The sequence below is a fragment of the Notothenia rossii genome (genome assembly GCF_949606895.1).
Source record: "Notothenia rossii genome assembly, chromosome: 4".
NCBI classification, from domain to species: Eukaryota; Metazoa; Chordata; class Actinopteri; order Perciformes; family Nototheniidae; genus Notothenia; species Notothenia rossii.
The window spans coordinates 56,387,544-56,413,440 of NC_136902.1; the positions used below are offsets into that span (position 1 = coordinate 56,387,544).

At 40.1% G+C, this 25,897-nt stretch overlaps 1 protein-coding gene and 1 long non-coding RNA gene across 3 annotated transcripts in view; one reads left to right on the forward strand and one right to left on the reverse strand.

Moving 5' to 3' along the window:
• Window positions 1–22,695, reverse strand: part of LOC307035316 (uncharacterized protein) — a 60,482-nt gene extending 37,787 nt beyond the window's left edge. For both annotated transcript variants that reach the window (XM_079674463.1, XM_079674462.1), the window contains exon 1: window positions 22,325–22,695. In XM_079674463.1, the coding sequence (XP_079530589.1) occupies window positions 22,325–22,372 (48 nt within the window). In that variant the 5' untranslated portion in view covers window positions 22,373–22,695. The remainder of the gene's footprint in view (window positions 1–22,324) is intronic.
• Window positions 187–13,198, forward strand: LOC307036316. The gene is made up of 2 exons (XR_013807329.1): window positions 187–1,387; window positions 10,096–13,198. It is a non-coding gene; the product is annotated as an uncharacterized lncRNA (long non-coding RNA).
• Window positions 22,696–25,897: the final 3,202 nt, after the last annotated feature.

The window sequence follows — 25,897 nt, forward strand, 5'->3', positions numbered from 1 at the left end:
TTGAGTAAATAACAGTGTGTTATTTAGAAAAGAATAACAAATTAGAAGGAAAAAAAGATTAAACAAAATACATATTTCAGTATTTTGAGGCTCTGAGCCCCATTTCTTTTCCTCACAGACGGGAAAAAAAGTCAGACATTATACAATTTAAAATAAAAACAAATAAATAAAAAGATAAAACACTGGCATACGATTTACGTTAGAATAAATAGAATGGTTTTGAATAATATATGAGAGTAAAATCTACATCACTTTACAGCCCAGCCCACTTTTGGGGAAACCAACGCTGTCATTTGAACGGCGATCAAGCCTGAAGCCACAGAGATATTCTGTTACTGTCCTTTCTTCTTAGAGGAAGTACACAAACATGTAACTCTGGATTTGTTTTAATGTTTGAGGTGCAATAAACAACACAGCAGCTTTTTGGCATGATAAAACTATTATTTTCTGCCTCGCTCATGAGAGTAACAGCTGGCGAAATTACAGCCTCGCCTACTGATTTCAAATGTGTGCTTAAAAATGATATTTATAAATGACTATTATCATTATTATAAGCAAGACAATAAATGGCAAAGATATGTAGAAAATAAACGTATCTAAGATACGTAACGTGGGAGAAAATACGTTAGCTAAACGTAATTGAGAATGCAGTTTAGTTCTGTGGGAACGTCATTTTTAGGAGACAGGGTTGGTATACAGTATGTGACACTGTGAGTGTTCACAGTGCCGCGGACTGTACGCAATGTTACTTTGATCCGGTTACTTATGTTAACTTCTGTCAGGTATTTAAGTAAGCTTTCTTAACGCTAATGTTATAATAGTCAGATTGCTGTGAAGATGGGAGGTGATATTCTATTAATGTTCACGTTCACACCAAGCGGCAAACTCTGTGGAAGAGCCGGGACGGCAATACGGAAGTGGCACACACTGCAGTTCATATATTGGCCGTTAGGGACTGACTGCAGAAAGGAGCAATTTCCATAGATCCCCATGTTAAAATGCCCAACTTTACAGCAGAAAAAAACATGTTTCTACCCGTGGATGCAATAAATATTATTATGAATATAGTTAGATTCCACCTTCATGATTATGGATCTGTGAGTGAATTGTTTTCTAACACTACCCTTTTATTTATATTAGGTCTTAAAGTTTTTGCATAAATCAGGGCGTGGTCACATTGAGTGACGGCTCTGTGAAGTGACTGCTGCTGCTAGCTTCTTGTCTCTCTGCTAGCTGCTCCGTGAAGCTACAGGCACTCTGCCTGTTCAGCTCATCCAGGGAACACAACTTGCCCCCGGCTGTGTTTGTTTGTTCTTCATGCTTATATATCGGACTATTGTGACTCGCTCTGCGGTTGAAACAGACGGTGCATGAATGCAGTTTTGCGGTAAGTGAAATTTGAGGACTTATTTATGTGTTAACAGCGCTCGACAATAAGGACTGCCCGATGGCCCGGGGCCATCTAGTATTTAGTTCGGGCAATGAAGCCTCACCTGCTGGTTGCCCGATCGGGCAATCTATTATGCCAGTATCATGCAGCTCGCGGATCCAGTAATGAGTGACCCGACGGTAAAACTAAACATATCTATAACTAGTTCAGGTAGTTTAAGAGGTAATTGAAATAGCTACGTGTGATATTCTAACCTGAAGTGTGTTTTTTGTCCGCTCACCGCTGCATGTGATCATGCAGAGCTGCGTGTCAACTCGTCAGCAGCAGCTGATCTCTCTCTCCCGTCAGATTAGACTTCACTCACGTTTATGTCCATATCGATCAGATCCAGCTAGTTCTAGCTAATGATATGACTACCTGCTTATTAAAAGACACCTAAACAATAAGTGTCGCTATGCAACTGGGTGAGGCCGCAAAGTATAGCGCAGCATTATGCATTTGTTTACATGCCCACCGGAACCCCGAGGCATTACCAACAGATCAACGCACAATCAACCCATACAGGACATCTCTTTCTCCACAATAAGTGTTAGCCATTATAATTGACTATTCTTGTCAGTCACATACTCTTCTTGTCTGTCACATAAGTGGCGCAACTGAAGCGGTATTGCGTTAAAGGGACATTATTTTGACCGAAGAGATTTAGGCTAACGGGAACTCTGACGTCGCCATTTTGTGTGCTTCGCGGATGCGCTCCGCTCCTCTCGACTGCTGCTCGGGTCTGCTCGGTCAGCTTCTGGATGAGGAGGCATTCGTTCGACCAACTTACAGTAGATAACATTACAAACATTTTTAACAGGGGCCATAATAGTGTAAATAATGTTTGTTTTGGCAATTATAACTGAATGTAATGTTTTCTACTTTTTTACATCTGGGAAGGCATTTGCCTTCATCAGATCGAAAGTGTCTTGACCAACAACTTAAGTATTTCTTATAGCTATGCAGGGCATGCAAGCGAGCAAACACTAACAAGAACAAACAAGTGAAATGAAGAATAAAATTGAAATTGTACAATATATTAAAACTGCGGTCGCACTTGTGCGCGCAGTGATGAGCGGGCCCTCGTGTCCGTGCGCCTGTCGGGGAGGGCGGCCGGTCGTCCCGGCGTCAAGCAGACGCGCGCGAGTACTCGGAAATGAGCCGTTTGTCATTTCTCTAATTTCGCGTCCCAGACTCCCAGGTCATCCTGCAGCAACCCGGAAACGGATGTCGGCGCGCCGTCTGAAAGGAAAACTAATTTCTCTAAAGGCTCGTCGAAGATCGATTATCGAGGAGGCTGTCTGGAGAAGCCGTGACCGAGGATACACTGATTTAGAGGAGAGAGGAGTGTTTCTGGAGGAGCTATAACCGAGGGTACACTGAAGTATTCTCCGGAGACGATTTCAGCCAACAGTGATGTTTAAAATAGGCGTGACGCATGGCTGGATGTCAACGAAGCACAGCTCTGCAAACTGTTCCAGTTGTGATTATAAGTTATTCAAGATGATCAAATGTGCATCAGACTTTCTGCCCTTAACCGTTTGTTTGTTTACTCACTAATCACATCTCGCCTGGATGTTAGGTTATGCTTTCATTGTGAGGCGATGATTACAGTGAGAACAGCTGCTGAGGTCAATGCAGAAAGCAGAACAGTGTGTATAATATATATCGCTCAATATGTAACAGGCCTACATTTTACACTTTATTTGTAGGCTTCAGGAGATATCTACCAATAAACAGTAGATATTTTTCATGAAACCATAGTGCTTCACATAATAAAATATACAAGGGCTGTAGCCTGATATTTAGTTATGCTTTAGGAGCTGTTTGTGTTTGTTGTACAATGTGTAGGTGCGGTTGTGTGTGTGTGTGTGTGTGTGTGTGTGTGTGTGTATGTGTGTGTGTGTGTGTGTGTGTGTGTGTGTGTGTGTTTGTGTGTGTGTGTGGGGTGGCGGGTCTCAGTAGCTTAAAGGGGACCTATCATGCTATATTTGAATAAGATATTGTAGGGCCATACCTATATAAGGTATATTTATACGTTTTATTTTTCAAAATACCAAACAGATCATGCATTTTAGCCATGCCTCATTTTGCTTCACTCCAGCTCTGTCTTTGCATGAGCTGGAGCTGATACCCCCCCCCCCCCCCCTGCAAAGGAGGGGGCGAGGCACAAGCGTCATGTTACTATGCTGTTGCCATGCTGTTGCTATGCTGTTGCCATACCACTGCAACCTCTCATTCCCCTGAATGAGGTGGAGAGTTGACCATACAGGTGGAGTGACATCATAGAGGTGCAAATCAGAATCCACATGTACCAAATCCGTTGCAGCCCTGTTTTTAGGTCCCCTTTAAGGTAGTATGTGACATATAAATGGTCAAAAATTGTACATTTTCCATTAGCTTACGGGCTCCATGTTCAAGCGATCGACTATTCCTTCGCAAAGTTGCATCACATTGGATATCCGCTTAAGTTGCCCTAGATTGGAATTTTCCCAATCATTTCCCTATGACGAATTAGCACAAATGTGCTTAAAATGCATGAAAAACGCCCATTTTTCAAAATGGCCAGCTTTCTGTGGGGCGGGGCTAATGAAAAGCAATTTGAAATATGTGTGCAATCATAATAGCAATGTGTATACAGCGTTTCGTGAATATCGGAAAAACTATATGCAAACAGTTTGGAGCAATTTGCGACATGTAAATCGTCCAAAATGGTGTATTCGCTGTTAGCTTACGACCTCCACGACTGATTTTTCAAAAATGTGCTCCACAATTAAGCATCATATTGGATAGGGGCTGAACGTGTCCTGGACTGGAATTTTTCCAATCATTCCCCATGGAGGAGTTCGCAAGAATGTGCTTAAAATGCATGAAAAACGCACATTTTTCAAATTGGCCGACTTCCTGGGAGGCGGGGCTAATGGAAGGCAATTTGAAATATGTGTGCGATCATAATAGTAATGTGTAGACAGCGTTTTGTAAATATCGGAAAAACTATATGCGAGCAGTTTGGAGCAATTTGCGCCATGTAAATCGTCAAAAATTGTGTATTCGCTGTTAGCTTACGACCTCCACGATTGAGCTATCAAAAATGTTCTTCTCAATTTAGCATCATATTGGATAGGGGCTGAACGTGTCCTGGACTGGAATTTTTCCGATCATTCCCCTTGGAGGAGTTCGCAAGAATGTGCTTAAAATGCATGAAAAACGCAAATTTTTCAAATTGGCCGACTTCCTGGGGGCGGGGCTAATGAAATCTATTTACAAATATGTCCGCAATTCCATGAGGAATGTCTGTGCCAAAATTCGTAAAGTTCTGAGAAACTATATGTGACTACCACACAATAGGGGGCGCTAGTGAGCAGTTCTTTTGAAAAATTACATTTTTTTTTTACATTCTCGAAAAAGTCGTGGGCTCTGACGTGTGTCCCAAGTTTTCCGTCCGAAGCTCATTTTATGCTATCGCAATAAAAAAAAAATGTATAGGCCACGCCCACATTCTGCATTTTTTGCAAGACTTTAAATCTGAGTTCATATTCACCCTGAGAGTATGTCTAAAAATAGATACAAATAATTAGTCCATCCGCTCTTGAGTTATGAATTGGTGGTGTTTTTGGCGACCCCTATAGTCCAAAATGAAAATGCTTTGGTGTGCCTATTCCCCAAGACAGTTTGAACCTATCTACCAAACTCTGTATTGTTTGAATACATTGGTGATGAGTTATGAGCATTTATTTCTAAGCCCCGCCTTTTTGCGAGGACGTTTTGATTGACGGCGGCAACATTTATCGTCCTAACATGCTCATTGTCTACGGAAATGTGTCTGACCCTCCACCAATGCTGGATATGAAGTTTGGTGTTGAAAAACAGAAAAATGAAATTTAAGTGAATATTTAACTGTTTTGAACATTATGCTAATTTAGAAGAACAAAAATGTAGGCGGAGCTTAGGGTTCCAAGAGGATTATTTGTAGAGCAGGTCCACCCGGATATGTGTGCAAATATCAGGTCATTCGGAGTTACGGTGCGACTTTGTAAATGTATTCCGAAATGGGATTTTGATAGGTGGCGCTATTGAGCACGTTGGAATATTTTAACCCATTGACTCCAGAATGTTGCAATTTTTACGGGTCCTGGCGTCCGTGCAAAATTATACAACTTTGTCAGCATCCTAAAGGCCTCAAAAACAGGAAAGATGTGACTAAAAATAATAATAATAATAATAATTCCACCAATAACAATAGGTTTCCTCGCACTTCGTGCTAGGACGCCGTCGGGTCCGAGCACATCCGTGCTCGGGCCCTAATAATAATAATTAAAACTGCGGTCGCACTTGTGCGCGCAGTGATGAGCGGGCCCTCGCGTCCGTGCGCCTGTCGGGGAGGGCGGCCGGTCGTCCCGGCGTCAAGCAGACGCGCGTGAGTCCTCGGAAATGAGCCGTTTGTCATTTCTCTAATTTCGCGTCCCAGACTCCCAGGTCCTCCGGCAGCAACCCGGAAACGGATGTCGGCGCGCGGTCTGGAAGGAAAACTAATTTCTCTAAAGGCTCGTCGAGGATCTATTATCGAAGAGGCTGTCTGGAGGAGCCGTGACCGAGGATACACTGATTTAGAGGAGAGAGGAGTGTCTCTGGAGGAGCTATAACCGAGGGTACACTGAAGTATTCTCCGGAGACGATTTCAACCAACAGTCATGTTTAAAAGAGGCGTGACGCATGGCTGGATGTCAACGAAGCACAGCTCTGCAAACTGTTCCCGTAGTTATTCAAGATGATCAAATGTGCATCAGACTTTCTGCCCTTTACCGTTTGTTTGTTTGTTTACTCACTAATCACATCTCCCCTGGATGTTAGGTTATGCTTTCATTGTGAGGCGATGTTTACAGTGAGCACAGCTGCTGAGGTCAGTGCAGAAAGCAGAACAGTCAACAGTGTGTATAATATATATCGCTCAATAATATATGTAACAGGCCTACATTTCACACTTTATTTGTAGGCTTTAGGAGATATCTACAAATAAACTGTAGATATTTTTCATGAAACCATATAGTGCTTCACATGATAAAATATACAAGGGCTGTAGCCTGATATTTATTTATGCTTTAGGAGCGGTTTGTGTTTGTTATACAATGTGTAGGTGTGTGTGTGTGTGTGTGTGTGTGTGTGTGTGTGTGTGTCTGTGTGTGTGTGTGTGTGTGTGTGTGTGTGTGTGTGTGTGTGTGTGTGTGTGTGTGTGTGTGTGTGTGTGAGTGTGTGCGTGTGTGTGTGTGTGAGAGTTGATGGTGCAGGCAGACAGGCAGTAGCTTAAGGTAGTCTGTAAAATAAATGGTCAAAAATGGTACATTCCCCATTAGCTTACGAGCTCCATGTTCAAGCGATCGACTATTCCTTTGCAATGTAGCATCACATTGGATATGCGCTTAAATTGCCCTAGATTGGAATTATTCAGATTATTTCCCTATGACGAATTAGCACAAATGTGCTTAAAATGCATGAAAAACGCCCATTTTTCAAAATGGCCAGCTTTCTGGGGGGCGGGGCTAATGAAAAGCAATTTGAAATATGTGTGCAATAATAATAGCAATGTGTATACAGCGTTTCGTGAATATCGGAAAAACTATATGCAAACAGTTTGGAGCAATTTGCGACATGTAAATCGTCAAAAATTGTGTATTCGCTGTTAGCTTACGACCTCCACGAGTGATTTTTGAAAGATGTGCTCCGCAATTAAGTATCATATTGGATAGGGGCTGAACTTGTCCTGGATTGGAATTTTTCCGATCATTCCTCTAGGAAGAGTTGGCAAGAATGTGCTTAAAATGGCTGAAAAACGCACATTTTTCTAAATGGCCAACTTCCTGGGGGGCGGGGCTAATGGAAGGCAATTTGAAATATGTGTGCAATCATAATAGTAATGTGTATACAGCGTTTCGTGAATATCGGAAAAACTATATGCGAGCAGTTTGGAGCAATTTGCGCCATGTAAATCGTCAAAAATGGTGTATTCGCGGTTAGCTTACGACCTCCACGAGTGATTTTTCCAAAATGTGCTCCGCAATTAAGTATCATATTGGATAGGGGCTGAACTTGTCCTGCATTGGAATTTTTCCGATCATTCCCCTAGGAGGAGTTGGCAAGAATGTGCTTAAAATGCATGAAAAACGCACATCTTTCAAAATGGCCAACTTTCTGGGGGGCGGGGCTAATGGAAAGCAATTTGAAATATTTGTGCAATCATAATAGTAATGTAGATATAGCGTTTCGTGAATATTGGAACAACTGTATTTGAGTAATTTGGAGTAGTTTGGAGTCCTTTGCAACATGTAAATCGTCAAAAAAGGTGTATTCGCTGTTAGCCTATGACCTCCACGATTAAGCTATCAAAAGTTTTCTTCTCAATTTGGCATCATATTGGATAGGGGCTGAACGTGTCCTGGACTGGAATTTTTCCGATCATTCCCCTAGGAGCAGTTTGCAAGAATGTGCTTAAAATGGCTGAAAAACGCACATATTTCAAAATGGCCGACTTTTTGGGTGGCGGGGCTAATGGAATCTATTTACAAATATGTCCGCAATTCCATGAGGAATGTCTGTGCCAAATATCGTGAAGTTCTAAGAAACTATATGTGACTACCACACAATAGGGGGCGCTAGTGAGCAGCTTTTTTGAAATATTACGGGGTTTTTTTACATTCTCGAAAAGGTCGTGGGCTGTGACGTGTGTCCCAAGTTTTGCGTCCGAAGCTCATGTTATGCTATCGCAATTTTAAAAAAATGTATAGGCCAAGCCCATATTCTGCATTTTTTGCGAGACTTTAAATCTGAGTTTGTAGTCACCCTGAGAGTATGTCTAAAAAAAATAAATAATAATTAGTCCATCCGCTCTTGAGTTATAAATTGGTGGTGTTTTTGGCGCCCCCTATAGTCCAAAATGAAAATGCTTTGGTTTGCCTATTCCCCAAGACAGTCTGAACCTATCTACTGAAATCTGTGTTGTTTGAATACATTGTTGATGAGTTATGAGCATTTCTTTCTAAGCCCCGCCTTTTTGCGAGTACGTGTTGATTGACGGCGGCAATATTTATCTTCCTAACATGCTCATTTTCTACAGTAATGTGTCTGACCCTCCACCGATGCGGGATAGGAAGTTTGGTGTTGAAAAACAGAAAATTGAAATTTAAGTGAATATTTAACTGTTTTGAACATTATGCTAATTTAGAATAACATTTTTTTAGGCGGAGCTTAGGGTTCCAAGAGGATTATTTGTATAGCAGGTCCACCCGGATATGTGTGCAAAATTTCAGGTCATTCGGAGTTACGGTTCGACTTTGTACATTTATTCCGAAATGGGATTTTGATAGGTGGCGCTATTGAGCACGTTGGAATATTTTAACCCATTGACTCCAGAATGTTGCAATTTTTACGGGTCCTGGCGTCCGTGCAAAATTATACAACTTTGTCAGCAAAAACAGGAAAGATGGTGACTAAAAATAATAATAATAATAATAATAATTCCACCAATAACAATAGGTTTCCTCGCACTTCGTGCTAGGACGCCGTTGGGTCCTAGCACATCGTGCTCGGGCCCTAATAATTCCACCAATAACAATAGGCTTCCTCGCACTTCGTGCTAGGACGCCGTTGGGTCCTGCTCGGGCCCTAATAATAATAATAATAATAATAATAATAATAATTCCAACAATAACAATAGGTTTCCTCGCACTTCGTGCTAGGACGCCGTTGGGTCCTAGCACATCGTGCTCGGGCCCTAAATATTGTGGTGGTTCATCTTATAATTCAGTCTAGAGAATGCACCAGACAGCATCTAAGACCTGCAAAAATCGAAATGTTCTAGGGGGAGGCCCCCCAAACCCTTCATGCCATTTCGTCCGCGCGCATTTTTCAGGGCAATCTCTATTGGGCTCAGGGCCATCTGTAAATTAGCTTAGATGGCCCACAGGGCCATCTCCCAAAATCCTTAATGTCATGCACTGGTTAATGATTTTAATCAGCTACGTAATTAATGTTACGGCTTGGGTTAGCGTGTAAGCTAGTGGTAGCTACATCGGTGCTAACGATGCTAATAGTAGCCTCCAAGTTAAAATCATAGACTATATATAAAGGCTAAAACGAATTAGACAAGTGTTAAGTGGGCTAATACTGTACAACATACGGCTTCTGTTTGAGGTTGATAAAATAAGGTCATCCTTGTAACTTAGAGAGATGATTATTATTTAGGTAGGAACTGTATGCATCACTAAGGTTAATTAAATTGGCTATGCTCAAGTATGTAGACAAATAATGTCAAAGTAGTGTATGTGAAATCAACCTCACAATAAGATGTGTGTATATTGCAATTATTAATGTCATATTTCAAGATGATTACTTAGATATTACAATATGATTGGTTGAGCTGGAGTTCATTATTGAGCTTACACGTTAACATCACAGTCATCTGAAAAACGAACCCAAACCTTGTTGGTTTTATTAATTGCATTACCAAATGGGTATCAAATAAACAGCAAGCATTGGTAACACAACTTCCAAAGTTATAATAAAATAAAAAGGACCCTGACTCGGACAATACACAATCCAACATGTTCAACAGAAGAGAATCAGTTATATTGTTTGTACACATGGTACTTTACATGTATATCTGTTTGTTTAAGGTGTCCAGGTGATGCAGACAGGCTGGACCAGAGAGTGAGAGACAGAACTGGACTCCTCACAGCAGTGAACTTCAGCACAGGTACAAATACTATTTTTTTCATACTGTACAAAGAATCAAGAAAGATATTGGTTTAAATGAATGAAGTATTGACTTTAATACACTGATATACATTCCATTAAACAATACTAGATCACCTACACACCAGTGAAGTTGAGGGTTTTTTCTGTGCAAAAAGTTACATTTAGATGTTAACAGGCAATATGATTTTGTCAGCTTTTAATTTAATGTATTGAAGGCTAAGATATTTAACACATAGTGAGAACTGCTACTATTTATCTCTCAATATTGTCTGTAAAAAACGTGGTAAAAGTTATTCTTTCAGTGAGACAACAGAGCATGCTTCTACAGTTGCACTAAGTTTTGATAACAGTTAAATATTATTTTGATAATAACATATATTTCAATGTTGATGAACTTCATACTTTTCATTCATAATCTGATTGTCTTTGTAGCTCACTGTTGAAATAAAAAAAAAACATTACAATTACAAAATATTTATATCTACAGCCCCTAAACACACAAACACACCGCTTTCATAAACAACACACTTGTTCTGCAATATTATGTTTTATGTTTCCTGTAATTTTTGTTAGGAAAGGATATGCCTGAAAGACACAACATTTTCTCCTTCTCTGAGGGTCAAGATGAACATCCAAGAGGAACATTAAAAGCTGATGTTATGAGATTTTAAGACCAGTACACTAAGAAACTACTTTTATTGTAAAAACAGTCAGCTGATCGAATGCACCTATTTCCACATCTACACTCCATCAGCTGATTATTTCAATTTGCCTCGCTTTATGAGCTTCACATCACTTGTGCCTTGTACCGCAGAGTTTGCAACGTCACAAATAAATGGGGCCAATCTTCAGTCAGATGTGAATGTGTAATCTAACATTTTCAGTAAGAATAATAGACGAAAGGAGTGCAAATACAAATAAAATGTATTGAAATGTGAACCAAAACTTAATCAAACATGTTTTAAATAAAAAGCACATATGGACAGAAGGTGTAAAACTATTAAAGTAAACACATTTAGTCAAATAAAGTGACAGACTAGGCCTGTGCAGTTGGTATCAGCTTTGCCCAGCATGGGCTCCTCCATCAGACCAGGTCCTCCTTGCAGAGGAAAGACCCTCAGTCCTCTCCGGGCCAAACAAACAGACAGGACGTCCATCACACAAAGGTTTCTCCCTAAAGTCTCTGCAGCTTTCTGGACACCACGCTGTCTCAATCCGTCCACACTGAATATGAGAGGGGGAAAATAAAAATAACAAAATGCTTTAGACAATAACAAACATAAAGTTGACTGTTGAGTTGCTCAGTTTTTTTAGATTGTCAATACTATTACTGTATAACTAATATATCAGGTTAAGAAGCACATTCAAATAAAGATTGGTCTTTAAATACATGTTGTCTTTTGAATTGTTTGTCTAAAGTCAAGGATCTAGAACTGGTACTTAGTTTTAATGATACAGTCTGGTTATTATGCTGTTTGGAGGAGGCCTCACAGGTAAGAGCACTAACTAGCTACCATCACATGTACCTTAGCTTGACTTAAATGTATTAAACGTATAATTAAGTGATATCAAAATATAAATAACTAATGTCATGCAAACATATTAATATTTGCTTGATTCCAGTGTTGAATTTAGCACAATTGCATACAAACGTTAAGGGATTTTAAGATTCTGAAGTATTATGCTAAAAACTCAATAATTTAGATTATTATTTATAGTTTTGCTGAATAGTTTCATGTCCGCTTACCTTAGAAACGTAAAACGCCACGGCAGTGTGCAGATGGGGAGCATGTTAGCTTAGCTTGGTAGCTTCAGCTAGCTCTGGAACTTTCAGCTCGGTGGCAGCAGGTCCCGCCTCGGCTCCGCCTCTTTGCCCTTATAGAGAACCGCAGTGACGCGTCATAAAACCCGGAAGTAAACTTCTTCCGGTTCCTTTGTCAAAAACCAATTAAATTTCTCCATAGAATTTTGGAAAATAGCTCGAAATAAGGTCTGTGGTTGACACACATTTAAGAGAGGGATCACGTTTTGTTCAGCCGGATAATCTCCACATGTCAACCCTACTTTTATAATTTTTGAATCATAAATCTAGTCGCCAGAAGCAATATGCTAACGCTATGCTGTAGACCAGGGGTGGGGAACCTCCGGCCCCTGGGCCGTATACGGCCCGCGGGACCATTTGTTACGGCCCTCGAGGTAATTTATAAACACACGCAAAAAAGAAAAAAATTAAAGAAATCTAGACCGCAAAAAAATTAAACAAACGAGTGCCTGTTTTTCCTGGCCACGGTCAGGGTCCTTGAACACAACACGAGCCTAACGTGTCATCACGTGGTATATGTCTCGTCTGACAGGGGTGCAGTTCTTCTGACGGAGAGCACCAGACCGTCGTACCCATAAGGAGCCGGACACATGCCGCAGTATTTTCGTGGCTGTGTCTTTAGTTGTAATCCCAGTGGCGATCTGTTCATCTGTCATACTGATCATACAGTCAATAACTTTGTTGTTATTAGCATCTGGTTAGCTAGCTATGCTAACGAATATAAGAAGCTTTTTCTACAACTAGCATAGCCGTGGGAACATGTTTCAAATGGGGGGTGCTGTGGGGATGACACCAGGGCTGGTTCTGACCAATGTGCTGCTCGGCAAGATTTTAGCTGGCAATGAAAAACCTCTACAAAAGACCAATACACTGCAAAAAGAGAAATATATTGACATGGTGCACAGCTTATATAACAAGGCTTCAAATGTATTATATATTATAACATGTTTTAATTGGGGGGGTGGACTTCACATCCTCTCGGGGGGTCCGGGGTACCCCCCCGGGAAGATTTGTTTAACGTTTTAAAGTAAAATGCTTCAATTTGGTACACTTTGAGCGCCCAATTAGAGACTGATCTAGGGGGTACAACTCTAAACACCCATATGAAAAAGATCAGTTTGCATTTTATTAATCAAATAAGTAGGTATGTGAACATTTCCAATAACCTACCATAGCCAATAACAAATACATGTAACTTATTTTATTTGTGTTGTTCATTCATATCTTATTTTACCAGTTAACATTTATTTATTTATGTATATTTTAAAATCTCTCCAGTTTTAAACAATATTTTTGGTTTACTGTCCTATAGTATACATTGGAATGATTTCAAACCTGTTTTTATTTATCCTAATAATTATAAAGGTGTGCCTTGGAAATATTTGTTTACATAAATTGTGATCAAAACGTTTGAGACCCACTGAGATAACTTCGACTAAAGTGAACTATCTAAGCCCTCAGAGTCCTTTACCTCACTGAGCCTCTCAGTCTGACAGGACTCTCCCTCCACATTATTGTAGAAACAGCTTCTTATATCCGTTAGCGCAGCAGAAGCTAACAACAATCCCCGCCGGTACCGCGGTATCCCCTCTCTCTATCTCTCTCACTTTGGCTGTGAGCTGCGGGCGCCTGCTAAGCCAACATCCCCCACTTTCATCACTTAAAGCGCCCATCATACAGGGCAAATGGAAAATGTAACCGGGGTGAAAAGGGTGTTATCTTTACTTAATTATGAATGTTGTTACATCAAGGCTGAAAATTCTTCTTTTTTTTTATTATATCTTGTGGAAGTGCAGATCCCCTGTCCTCCACCAGGGGGTGCTGCAGCACCCTCAGCACCCCTACTTCCCACGGCCCTGACAACTAGTGAGGTAAAGGCACATCTTTATATGATCATTATAGTTATAAAAAAACAAGATAATAAAGTAAACAGGTATAAAATACTATATGACAGTAAATATTTTTTTTTAATTAATAAACAAGAATACAGTTTGAAAGGGGAGTGATTTGTAAAATATCCATAAAGAAAAAAAAATCTGCTTACAGTTCTGTTTCATATTGATGTTGAGAGATCTATCCATAGATCTCCTAATGTTGCTCTCAAAGTGCACCAGATTGATGCTTTTAACTTCAACATTTAAAAAAAAATCTCGGGGGAGCATGCCCCCCGGACCCCACTGGGGGAGGTGAGGACCCCCCTAGAGGAGGTTAGGTCCCCCCCACTTAAATCAGTCCACATGGATAGGAAACTAAATACTTTTGCACACATCTTGTGTCCAATATGCTTTCTGTTTTGCTGGTCATGCCACAACCGTGCACGTGAATGCATGCACGAGTCATGGTAAAATATCTGGATTAAGAGGTTGCTTTTTCTTTGCACGGCATGAAAGAAAGGCGAAATGAATGGGCTGTGATTTTAGTATTTTTAAGCAGAGGTCAATAATTTGTACGGCCCTCGGAGGATGTTGAAAAAATTGAAATGGCCCTTGAGAGGAAAAAGGTTCCCCACCCCTGCTGTAGACGAACTACAAGCCAGTATAGCAGCAGGGTCGCACGACTTCAACGTCACGCCAACTTAAGATCGTTTCAGCTGACTTGCACTGAAACTGGACTTTGAACACTTGAAATATATTAACATTTTAAACTGTATACCCCGGTTATTTAGGTCCTTTTTGTTTTGTTTCATGTATACCACGTTTATCTAGGCCCTTTTTGTTTTGTTTTATGTATACATGTCAAACTGTGGGAAATGATATTTCGATATTTCTGGATGTATAACACATGTAGAATTTTTTACAATAAAGCTGACTTTGACTTTCGCACGCTTGCATATTTTAACAAAGCTTTTTATTTTAGCCACACTGAATTTAACTAGAAGTCATGGCTGTGTCAATTACCAGTCTGATATCGTTTTACAAAGATGACAAGAGTGTAGATAGGAGAGAACCACTACAAGTCAGGACACGTAAAACAGTACAGCCTAGATGAAGGTGTGCTTACCGGTGTTGTCAGGGCTCTCATGAGGGACAAGGTTTATAGTGTCGGTTAGTAGTGATAGCAAGAGTACCGTTAACCTAGAGTTAATTTATTCACATACCATCAACAAATCCATTTTATGTGTCACATGAAATCTTTATTAGGCAAGTTTATTTATATAGCACTTTTCAACACAAGGCAATTCAAAGTGCTTTACAAAAAATGAAAGACATTAAGAAAATGGCATTTAAAATCAGTCATTAAAAAGAAAAGCTAATCAAATAAACATTAAAAGAAAAAATACATGGATAAAAGTTACAGTGCAGTCTAAGATGTGAATAGTTCAATTAAAAGCAGCAACAAAAAGAAAAGTCTTCAGCCTGGATTTCAAAGTAGTAAGAGTTGCAGCGGACCTGCAGGTTTCTGGGTGTTTGTTCCAGATATTTGGAGCATAATAACTGAACGCTGCTTCTCCATGTTTAGTTCTGACTCTGGGGACAGAAAGCTGACCAGTCCCTGAAGACCCGAGAGATCTGGATGGTTCATAATTTAGCAGGAGGTCAGAAATGTATTTTGGGCCTAAACCATTCAGTGCTTTATAAACCAGCAGCAGTATTTTGAAATCTATTCTTTGATACACAGGAAGCCAGTGTAAAGACTTCAGAGCAGGAGTGATGTGATCCACTTTCTTAGTGTTAGTGAGGACTCGAGCAGCGGCGTTCTGAATCAGCTGCAGCTTTCTAATAGATGTTTTAGTGAGACCTATGAAGACACCATTACAGTAGTTCAGTCTACTGAAGATAAAAGCATGGAAAGGATTTTCCAAATCCTGCTGTGACATTAGTCTTTCAATCCTAGATATGTTCTTTAGGTGATAGTAAGCTGATTTAGTAACTGTTTTAATGTGACTGTTGAAACTCAGGTCAGAGTCCATGACTACACCTAGATTTCTGGCTTTATCTGTTGTTTTGAACATTGCAGACTGAAGCTCAGCGCTAACTTTTAAACGTCCTGCCTTGGCTCCAAAAACCATTACCTCAGTTTTATCTTTGTTTAATTGGAGAAAGTTCTGACACATCCAGTCATTGATTTGTTCAATGCACTTACTCAGTGTTTGAATTGGAGCATAGTTTCCTGGTGAAATGGTTACGTAAATGTGTGTGTCATCCGCATAGCTATGGTAACTTATTTTGTTGTTCTTCATTATCTGAGCCAGTGGTAGCATGTAGACGTTAAAGAGAAGAGGCCCCAAGATTACAAATATTACACACCAGAAAACACAGAAATATCCATGAAATAAACATACAGTAGGCTATAAACAATTAAAGGGATAATTGGGAAGGCATTACAAATGTAAATATATTTTAAATAATAAAACAATCCCACCACCACAGGTATCTACAGGAGAAGAGGGAATTCTCTCCACAAAATGTGAATGCCCATGTGGAGAATAGAAATGCAGTCATGCGGTTGCATGAGCCATCTTTGCCATCCACAATTTCAGCTGCACTGACACCCCCTGTCAGTGGAAGAAGCCAAAGGCAGCTAAACGTATGCATTCAGTGGAGGATGTTGCAATGTTGTGGTTGTTAGAGTGTTAGGTTTCCTGTAAGCTCGTCTGTTGGGAAGATATAAAATATTAGTTTCATGGAAGTCACCCCGTCACATATAAGAGCATTAAGACATACAGTACATAGGCTAAAACAAAACATCTAAAGACATAACCTTGCACTTTGATAAGTCTCGTGAACATTTTCACTATTTTGACATTTTTATAGATCAAAATTGAACTAAAGAAATAAATGGTAGATTAATCCATATTGAAAATAGGTGTCAGCTGCTACACTAATTATAATAGTTATATTTCTTAATTAATTAAGATAAGATATTACTGTATTGATCCCAATTTGGGAAATGTTTGTGTTGCAGCAGCATAACAAGAAAAACAAAATATAAGTTATTATATATACAAAAGTATGTGAGGGATGGGATATTAAATTGAATATAAATGTAAAATGTACATGTGATTTTAAGTCCAAGAGAAGCTATGGAGCAGAGAGTTCTCTGCCAGCCAGAGGTGATTTGTTATTAGTTCAATATGTCAAACTGATTTCCCTGACTACAATCTTTAGTTACATGGTGAAACGTTATGCTGCTTGTACTAATTAGACTTATCATATAAGCCACACAGGTTTTAATAGGATTTATTCATTATCTTTACTTATGTTGCGGTCTTTTCAGCAACATAAGTAAAGACGGCGATACAGTCACTACCCATCATTTACATTTCACCGTGACATGGACAAAAATGTAACGTCAGCTTACCTCATGACACGAATCCAGACTCTCCTTTGGAAAAAATTGGCCGGGAAACGATAGAACAAGCACGTTTCATGCGAAGACCTGTGGCTGCAACCCGGAGCAAAGCAACAAACCATTGCGTAGCTAACTAGTAGCGCTAGCTTTAGCTAACGTTAGCTAACGAAAAGAACTGCCGAGTAAAATTGGAAAACACTGGTAATTAATTATTCTATCATTTGTAAAACTACGGTGTTAAAAACGACAATTTCAAAAATACAGATTCTAATGGTCAGATATACAGGACTGTCTCAGAAAATTAGAATATTGTGATAAAGTTCTTTATTTTCTGTAATGCAATTAAAAAAACAAAAATGTCATACATTCTGGATTCATTACAAATCAACTGAAATATTGCAAGCCTTTTATTATTTTAATATTGCTGATTATGGCATACAGCTTAAGAAAACTCAAATATCCTATCTCTAAATATTAGAATATCATGAAAAAGTATACTAGTAGGGTGTTCAACGAATCACTTGAATCGTCTAATTAACTCGAAACACCTGCAAGGGTTTCCTGAGCCTTGAAAAACACTCAGCTTGGTTCAGTAAACTAAATCACAAGTATGGGGAAGACTGCTGATCTGACTGCTGTCCAGAGGACCGTCATTGACACCCTCCATCAGGAGGGTAAGACACAAAAAGAAATGTCTCAAAGAGCAAGCTGTTCACAGAGTGCAGTTTCAAAGCACATCCACAAAAAGTCTGTTGGAAGGGGGAAATGTGGCAGGAAACGCTGCACAACCAAGAGAGATGACCGCAGCCTTAACAGCATTGTGAAGAAGAGTCGCTTCCAGAATTTGGGGGAGCTTCAAAGACAGTGGACTGAAGCTGGAGTCCAGGTATCAAAAGTCACTGTTCACAGACGTGTCCGGGAAATGGGCTACAATAGCCGTATTCCCATGGTCAAGCCACTTCTGAACTCAAGACAACGGAAGAGGCGTCTGACTTGGGCTAAGGAAAAGAAGCACTGGACAGTTGCACAGTGGTCCAAAGTCCTCTTCTCAGACGAAAGCAAGTTTTGTATTTCATTTGGAAGTCAAGGCGCCAGAGTCTGGAGAAAGGCTGGAGAGGAGCAAAATCCAAGTTGCTTGAAATCCAGTGTGAAGTTCCCACAGTCAGCGATGGTTTGGGGAGCCATGTCAGCTGCTGGTGTTGGTCCACTGTGTTTCATCAAGCCCAGAGTAAATGCAGCTGTGTACCAAGAGATTTTAGAGCACTACATGCTTCCGTCTGCTGAAAAGCTCTATGGAGATGAGGAATTCATTTTCCAGCATGATCTGGCACCTGCCCACAGTGCCAAAACCACCAGTAACTGGTGTACTGACCATGGCATTACTGTCCTCGATTGGCCTGCAAATTCCCCTGACCTGAACCCCATAGAGAATATGTGGGGTATTGTGAAGAAGAAGCTGAAAGACACCAGACCCAACAATGCTAATGAGCTAAAGGCCGCTATTGAAGCATCCTGGGCATCCATAACACCTCAGCAATGCCACAGGCTGATTGCCTCCATGCCACGCCGCATTGATGCAGTAATCCGTGCAAAAGGATTCCCAACCAAGTACTGAGTGCATTAATGGACATTTTCAAATGTTTGATTGTGTTTTGCTGTTATAAATCTTTTTTTTTTACTTGGTCTGAGGAACTATTCTAATTTTTTGAGATAGGATTTTTGAGTTTTCTTAAGCTGTATGCCATAATCAGCAATATTAAAATAATAAAAGGCTTGCAATATTTCAGTTGATTTGTAATGAATCCAGAATGTATGACATTCTTGTTTTTTTAATTGCATTACAGAAAATAAAGAACTTTATCACAATATTCTAATTTTCTGAGACAGTCCTGTAGATATACAGATACTAAAGATAGGCATGTACTTGCTTTCAAGCAGAACACAGGGGAAAAAAAACTTAGCGGGAGTGTTTATGTGTTCGGCGTAATGACGTACAACGGCCTCGACAATTTCTGTAGTCCTATTCAGCCACTCGGTAACAACCATCGTTTTTCAGACATGTAAACTCTTCAAAAATCACCAGTGGGGCCACTGCTGATGTATTTAATGTCGTAGAACAAAACGTGATTTATCTCTTAAATTTGTGTCAACCACAGACCTTATTTCGAGCTATTTTCCAAAACCCTATGGAAAAAATGCATTGCTTTTTGAGGAAGGAACCGGAAGTGCTAAAAATGCTAACTTACTTCCGGGTTTTTGGACGCGTCACTGCAGTTCTCTATTTGGAGCAGGCTGGAGAAGGCGGGAGTTGAACTCTGACGTCACTGTCGAGCCGTTAGTGGCCGACTCAACCTACTAAGGGCTTCTCGGCAACTCTGCAGAATCCTATGGGTGACGTCACGGACCCTACGTCCATTTATATATACAGTCTATGGTTCACACAGTCAGTTGATTTTTGCCGGCCGTCTTTCCTGCAATGGCAGCTTTTCTGTATTTCCTTTATCCTGTAATATGACTTGATAATTTTAAACTCTGCACACTGAGCTCTGATTGGTCAGCAGGTGGTGCTTTCACTGAGTTGATCTCTTATCCTGGAACCTAACCTGCTCCGGACCAGGCTAGCCATTCAGCATAAGTTACAATGGAGATCTAGTTAAGAAGTGAACCAGCGTCGTAGGACCGGAAACCCAGAAGAAGAAGAAGAAGTTAGCTCGCTAAGTGAAAATCCGGCTTCGTAGTACAGGCCTCTGTTCATCAGTGGATCAAAACATGCGTAATAGTGATGTGTCGGACGCGAACGAGCCGGCTCTAAGAGCCGGCTCTTTTAAGTGAACGACGGGAGCCAGTTCGCGCCCGCGAACGAGCCGGTTCTTTTTTTTTTTTGCAGAGGGATCTAGATCGGCATGAAGGCACATTATGCAATGTGCAATGTGCACATTATCCCGCTTATTACATGGCCACATTTTCAACAAAGTAACGACATGACTCCCAATATTAATTGAAATTAAGTCCTGGATGGATATCCTTGTGGATTCATCTTCTTATTATACACACATGCATTTCAAAACATTTGGACTACCTATGTTGGAAATGTATTATCTTTTCAATTTACACACGGCATCTATTGCACGTCTGTCCGTCCTGGGAGAGGGATCCCTCCTCTGTTGCTCTCCCTGAGGTTTCTCCCATTTTTCCCTTTAAACTGTGGGGTTTTCTCTGGAAGTTTTTCCTTGTACGATGTGAGGGTCTAAGGACAGAGGGTGTCGTATTGTCATACTGATATTCTGTACAAACTGTGAAGTCCACTGAGACAAATGTAACATTTGTGATATTGGGCTATATAAATAAACATTGATTGATTGATTGAAATGCTTTTATGGATTTAGAAAATTATTTTATTGATTTAAAAAATAGTTGTATGTATTTATTTAAATTGACATGCATCCGCTAAAGAAAAATAGTCCATTGTTACTGTTTGAACTAACGTAGCAACGGCAGGAACTGCTTCGATAGTGTTTTTAAGGAGCTTTTTCATTACAGATTTGAAAACATCGTTGCTTGCTTTAAAAATAGCACAATTGGAAAGTATCTAGATATCCCTGCCCTAATGCCAAAGTAAATATCAACTGAATATGTGTGTCGCCGTTTTGTCTATGTCTGGACCGCTGCGTAAAAAGGAGGGTTTATGCCCCGTTGCTTCTCTTCTTACTTCTATAAGAATAAAACACGGAGGAGGGAGATCTCCCCTCTCCTGCACGGGGGCGTGGTCAGCTGCAGCTCACAGAATCGGCCTTTTCTTTAAAAATTAAATGTCGATACAGTAGCCCCTTTTTAAAAATAGTTTTTATAGGTGTTGCTATCTGTTTTGTGTAGCGTGGTTCTACAAGCAAGTCAGTGCATTCATTGGGTGGTATCAGAGAGTTACAAGGGTCTGTAAATGTAATGAAAACATTTGGCCACAGCAAGTCATTTATATTAAACATGTAATATTTAATTTTGAATACTTCAGTACAAAGGATGTATTGATTAATTTAAGTGATATATGTGTACACATAGGCCTATACACATCAAAACAGGGCTACATTTGATTTAATTAAAAGGTATAATATGTGGTAAACTGAAGAGCCGTTTGGGAGCCGAAAGAGCCGGCTCTTCTTGGTGAGCCGAGCCAAATGATCCGGCTCACCAAGAAGAGCCGGAATTCCAATCATTAATGCGTAATTTTTTTCTGTGAAGGTAGGTGTTGCTTCTTTCAATGCTCTACCTAAGTCAGGGGTCGGCAAACCGCGGCCCTCGAGCCGCATGCGGCCCTTTAAAGGCCCAGTGAAGTGCATGTTTTTGCACCAAAATGAAATGGCAGTTTCATTCCTTACATATCATTGTGCCTGTTCATGGCTAAAATAATTTTTAATAATTCATAATTAATGAATTAATGAATTATTAATTTTGCCGTCTGAGCCTAACGGAAGTTGCAGACGATAGTGGCTGTGACGTCACAAGATGTACCCAGTTGCGATTGTAAACATGGCGGAGACTCTGGAAAGTGATACTAGTGTCAGAGAAATGATTGATTTGGACAGCTTTTCGGACAGGATAGATGAGGAAAGTGATCAATCTGGTGCACTTTGAGGGCAACATTAAGAGATTTATGGATACAGCTCTCAACACTCATATGAAACATATATTTCAATAATCAAAAAACATTGGAAGGATTTCTTAACCTATTTTATACAACTAATATTACATAGATGGAAATATTTGTTTACATAGATGACCAAACCCACTGAGATAACTTAGGCTACAGTTTACCTCCCTGAGCTGACGTTATCTCTCTCAGTCCCACAGGAGAGCACTCTCCCTCTCCTTATTGTTGAAACAGCTAATCTCCGTTAGCTCCAAGCTAGCACCAGATGCTAACAACAACCCTGTAACTCTCTCAGTCTCTCTTTCTCTCTCTCTCGAATCGACCACTGGCCTGTATTTATCATGATCAATCAAATAATCTACGAAACAATGACGCCAGCCAGGCTCACCTTCATCTTTTGGGAACAGAAACATCGCCACTTCGGCAGACTTGACATTACTACAGCCAGCGGCAATGCATCGTTTCCCCTGTGTTTTTCATCCCTCTTTCTTCACTGTCGCCTCCATTGTCAGGTTTTCTCGATTGGCAATCACTTCCAGTCGACTCCGACACACTTTCCAGGAAAATACAAGCTCAAAAACGTTGAGAAATTCGACTTTGAAAAAGAGAAAAAACGAACGGTGGTGAATGTAAACAGTGCAGCGGCGTCCATCTCGTGACGTCACGCAGTAGATCGCAAGCCACGCCCACGAAGGCGAAGGTCGACTGCAGATTTCCCCGGAAAATTCAAAACTCATCAAATTTGTTGCTATTCCAACATTTTTTGATATGGGTTCCAATGGACAATTTTGGTCATTACTATACGTATTAGCATAACAGATCATGCACAGGTGCACACTTCACTGGGCCTTTAAGCTCTCTGCTCTGGCTCCCTTGAGCTTAGACAAAAATAAGAAGGAAATACAATAAAAGTATTTGTAGGACTATTTATATTTTCTTGCATGGTTGAAAATGTTTCGTATCTTGTATTTTGAGGTGATACTGTGACACATGAATAAAAAACAAAACGGTTTTAATTAGGTCAACTAAAATATGCGTCACATCCTGCTACGGTCCCGCGCTAGCGCCTTTTCTTGCAGGCGAATAACCTGACCCCCGGCTCCATGAGCTAACTATGGATAAATCAAAGAAAAGAAAAGTAAAGCAGGAACACAGGATTTAATTCTGTGTGGACAGAGTTATATACTTCCACAGCAAACGATGCTGGTTTACCGGTATGTTTGATATGTAGAGAGAAGTTGTCAAAGGTGCTGCAGCCTTTACGTGTCGAGGAGAAAAACGGAAGAGGAAGACAGCTGATGATCTTCAGTCATAATTCAATGGGGTATGTAATTTATTTCAGAAAACACTTTTTGTTATATTCCATGGAATGCTCTTAATGTTCCTATAGCAATGAATATATTAAATGCTTTGACAATAAATACATACAAAAATTAATCTGTGGAAGCCGTAGCTCTGTAAAAAGCACGACCAATCATTTGAGCCGGCCCGGCTAAAATAACTGGATGGCCTACCTGCCTGTCAGCCTTCCATCTGTGCACAAACTTATCTCGTGCCCTAATTGGTCATGTGCGCGTTTGTGTGTGTTGGAGGAGGGGCTTTGTAAAGAACAGTGATGCAAATTAGTCGCTTTTCGGCGCCTCCCGCTTTTTTAACGCTGATTTGGGTGACTTGTGTAATTCGTGGAGAATCGAAGAGTTTTCGTTTGGGGGGGTCCGTCCGTCCGTCCGTCCATCCGTCCGTCCGTCCGTCCGACAACTTCTCACTTCAAAAAAGAAGAAGAAATCTAGATCGCAAAATAATTAAACAAGCGAGTGCCTGTTTTTCCTGGCCAAGGACAGGTTCATTGAACACAACACGAGCGTAACGTGTCTTCACCATAGGTCTTCACGTGGTTATGTCTCGTCTGAAAGGAGTAACGGAGAGCATCGGAACGCCGCTCCACTTCTTCAAATATTGCAGTACCCATAAGGAGCCGTACACATGCCGCAGTGTTTGCGAGGCTGTGTCTTTAGTTGTAAGCACAGTGGCGATCTGTTGTTATTAGCATCTGGTTAGCTAGCTATGCTAACGAATTTAAAGAGCTTTTCTACAACCAGGTGGAAGAGAGCTCTCTCCTGAGAGGCTCAAATAACCTCAGCTCAGTGAGGTTAAGGCACACCTTGATATGATCATTATAGTTATTAATGAGACATTAGAGACTCAATTATTAACAGGTATAAAATACTATGACAGTAACAAAAAAAAGTTGTTAAAAATAACAAGAATAGAGTTTGAAAGGGGAGTGATTTGTAAAATATCCAAAAAGAAAAATCTGTCATTGTCAGATGGTATATTACGCTGTTTTGTTTCTGCTTCGAATAGTTTTTTAACCATACCTGTGTTTGCATCACTGAAAGAAGTCTGAAGGAAGAGGCAGATTTTTTCCGGTTGTGTATTTTCAAATTCTAGTGCACTCAAGCTGGTTTCTCCATTCTTACCAACCCTACCTTTAACTCTTTTTAGGGTGCAGCTTTGTTTTATTTTTTTCAAAGTGGGCCCATTTTAATTATATATTTGTTCCTTCAAATGTGCAGAGGACTCCCCAAGTGCTGAGTTTAATTTATTTTAAAGTAGGCCTGTGTATTATTTTTAATTCTCCTTATAGGAGTTATTTGTTTCTTATTAGAGGTTAACAGTTTTATATAACGTAATAAATAACCTAATAAATGCAAAAAAAACTGTAGTTTTTGTCTGATATAACAATAAATACAACTTTATAAGCTATCAAGCTATGAAATATGTTTTGCGGCTCCAAACAAAAACAATTCGGGGAAAACGGAGCAAAATGGCTCTTTTGGTCAAAAAGGTTGCAGACCCCTGACCTAAGTGATGTCCAGATAATAACACTTTTCAATACATCCAAATAGGATATAAATGAGAAAGTAGCAAGTTAGGCATATTCATACCAGCCTGCCCTCTTACAAAAAACGACCATATAGGCCAATTGTTCATGCCCTTATTACGACCCAGAGACACGTTTTAAAGTCTATGTTGTTTCTTGTCGTGTAAGGAACAACATGCTCCCGGCCCGTTCATTGCAAATGCTCCGGAGGGACGTTTATTCACAAATAACCCTCTCTGGAAAATCCTAAATTGTGGAATAGTTTGGCCATTAAAATGCTTTTTGATTGGATTTCTGGCGAGAAGTGTATTGTACTCTTAGAATCCACGTCCAGTCGATGTGTAGGATCTATAGTTTGATAGATATTACAAAGGTGATTTGAGGTCTCGCCAAGATAACGTGTATATGGGGCAGCTTCCATGTAAAGTTAGTGTGGGTGAAAACAGTTTTTCCGGTCTCGAAGTTTTCATAATAAAACCGGATATATTCCCCTCACTTTCAAATGATTACACAGTGATATCTGCATTACTCATCCACTAAAAAAGATCAGTTTATCCTTGTTGATTACACAATATTGATTGGTTTAAATTGTGCACAATGCTTTTGTGTTTTTAACCTTCGATTCAGAGAGACAAATAGTTTTTTCGGAGTTAAAGAGCATCTTGCAGGTTTTTATTTTTTCTACATTTATGCTTAAACTTGCTTGAAAATTACAATTAAAAAAGTGAATGTAGGATTTGATATGTTTTACGAGACATAAGGGCAGGAATTCAGAGGGAAAGGAGCAATTTTGCGCTCTGCTCTTAAAAACGGCTTTTTTTAAAGGTAATTAGTCAAACGCGTCATATTACATCACAAAGGGGAAACATCTCCGCTCTCTGACCGCGGGTATAGTTAGTAGTTGCGTTGAGTTGAGCGGTTGTGTTTTAGTGAGCTGGTATTTTTCGGTAGTTTTACATTGTATTTCACCATTTGTAATCATGGTGCAGTGTTGTGTTTGTGCAGGTTGCACAAATACCAGCCTGTCAGGACATCGAGTCCACAGTAAAAAGGAACGGAGTTAGCGTTCGTTCCTGG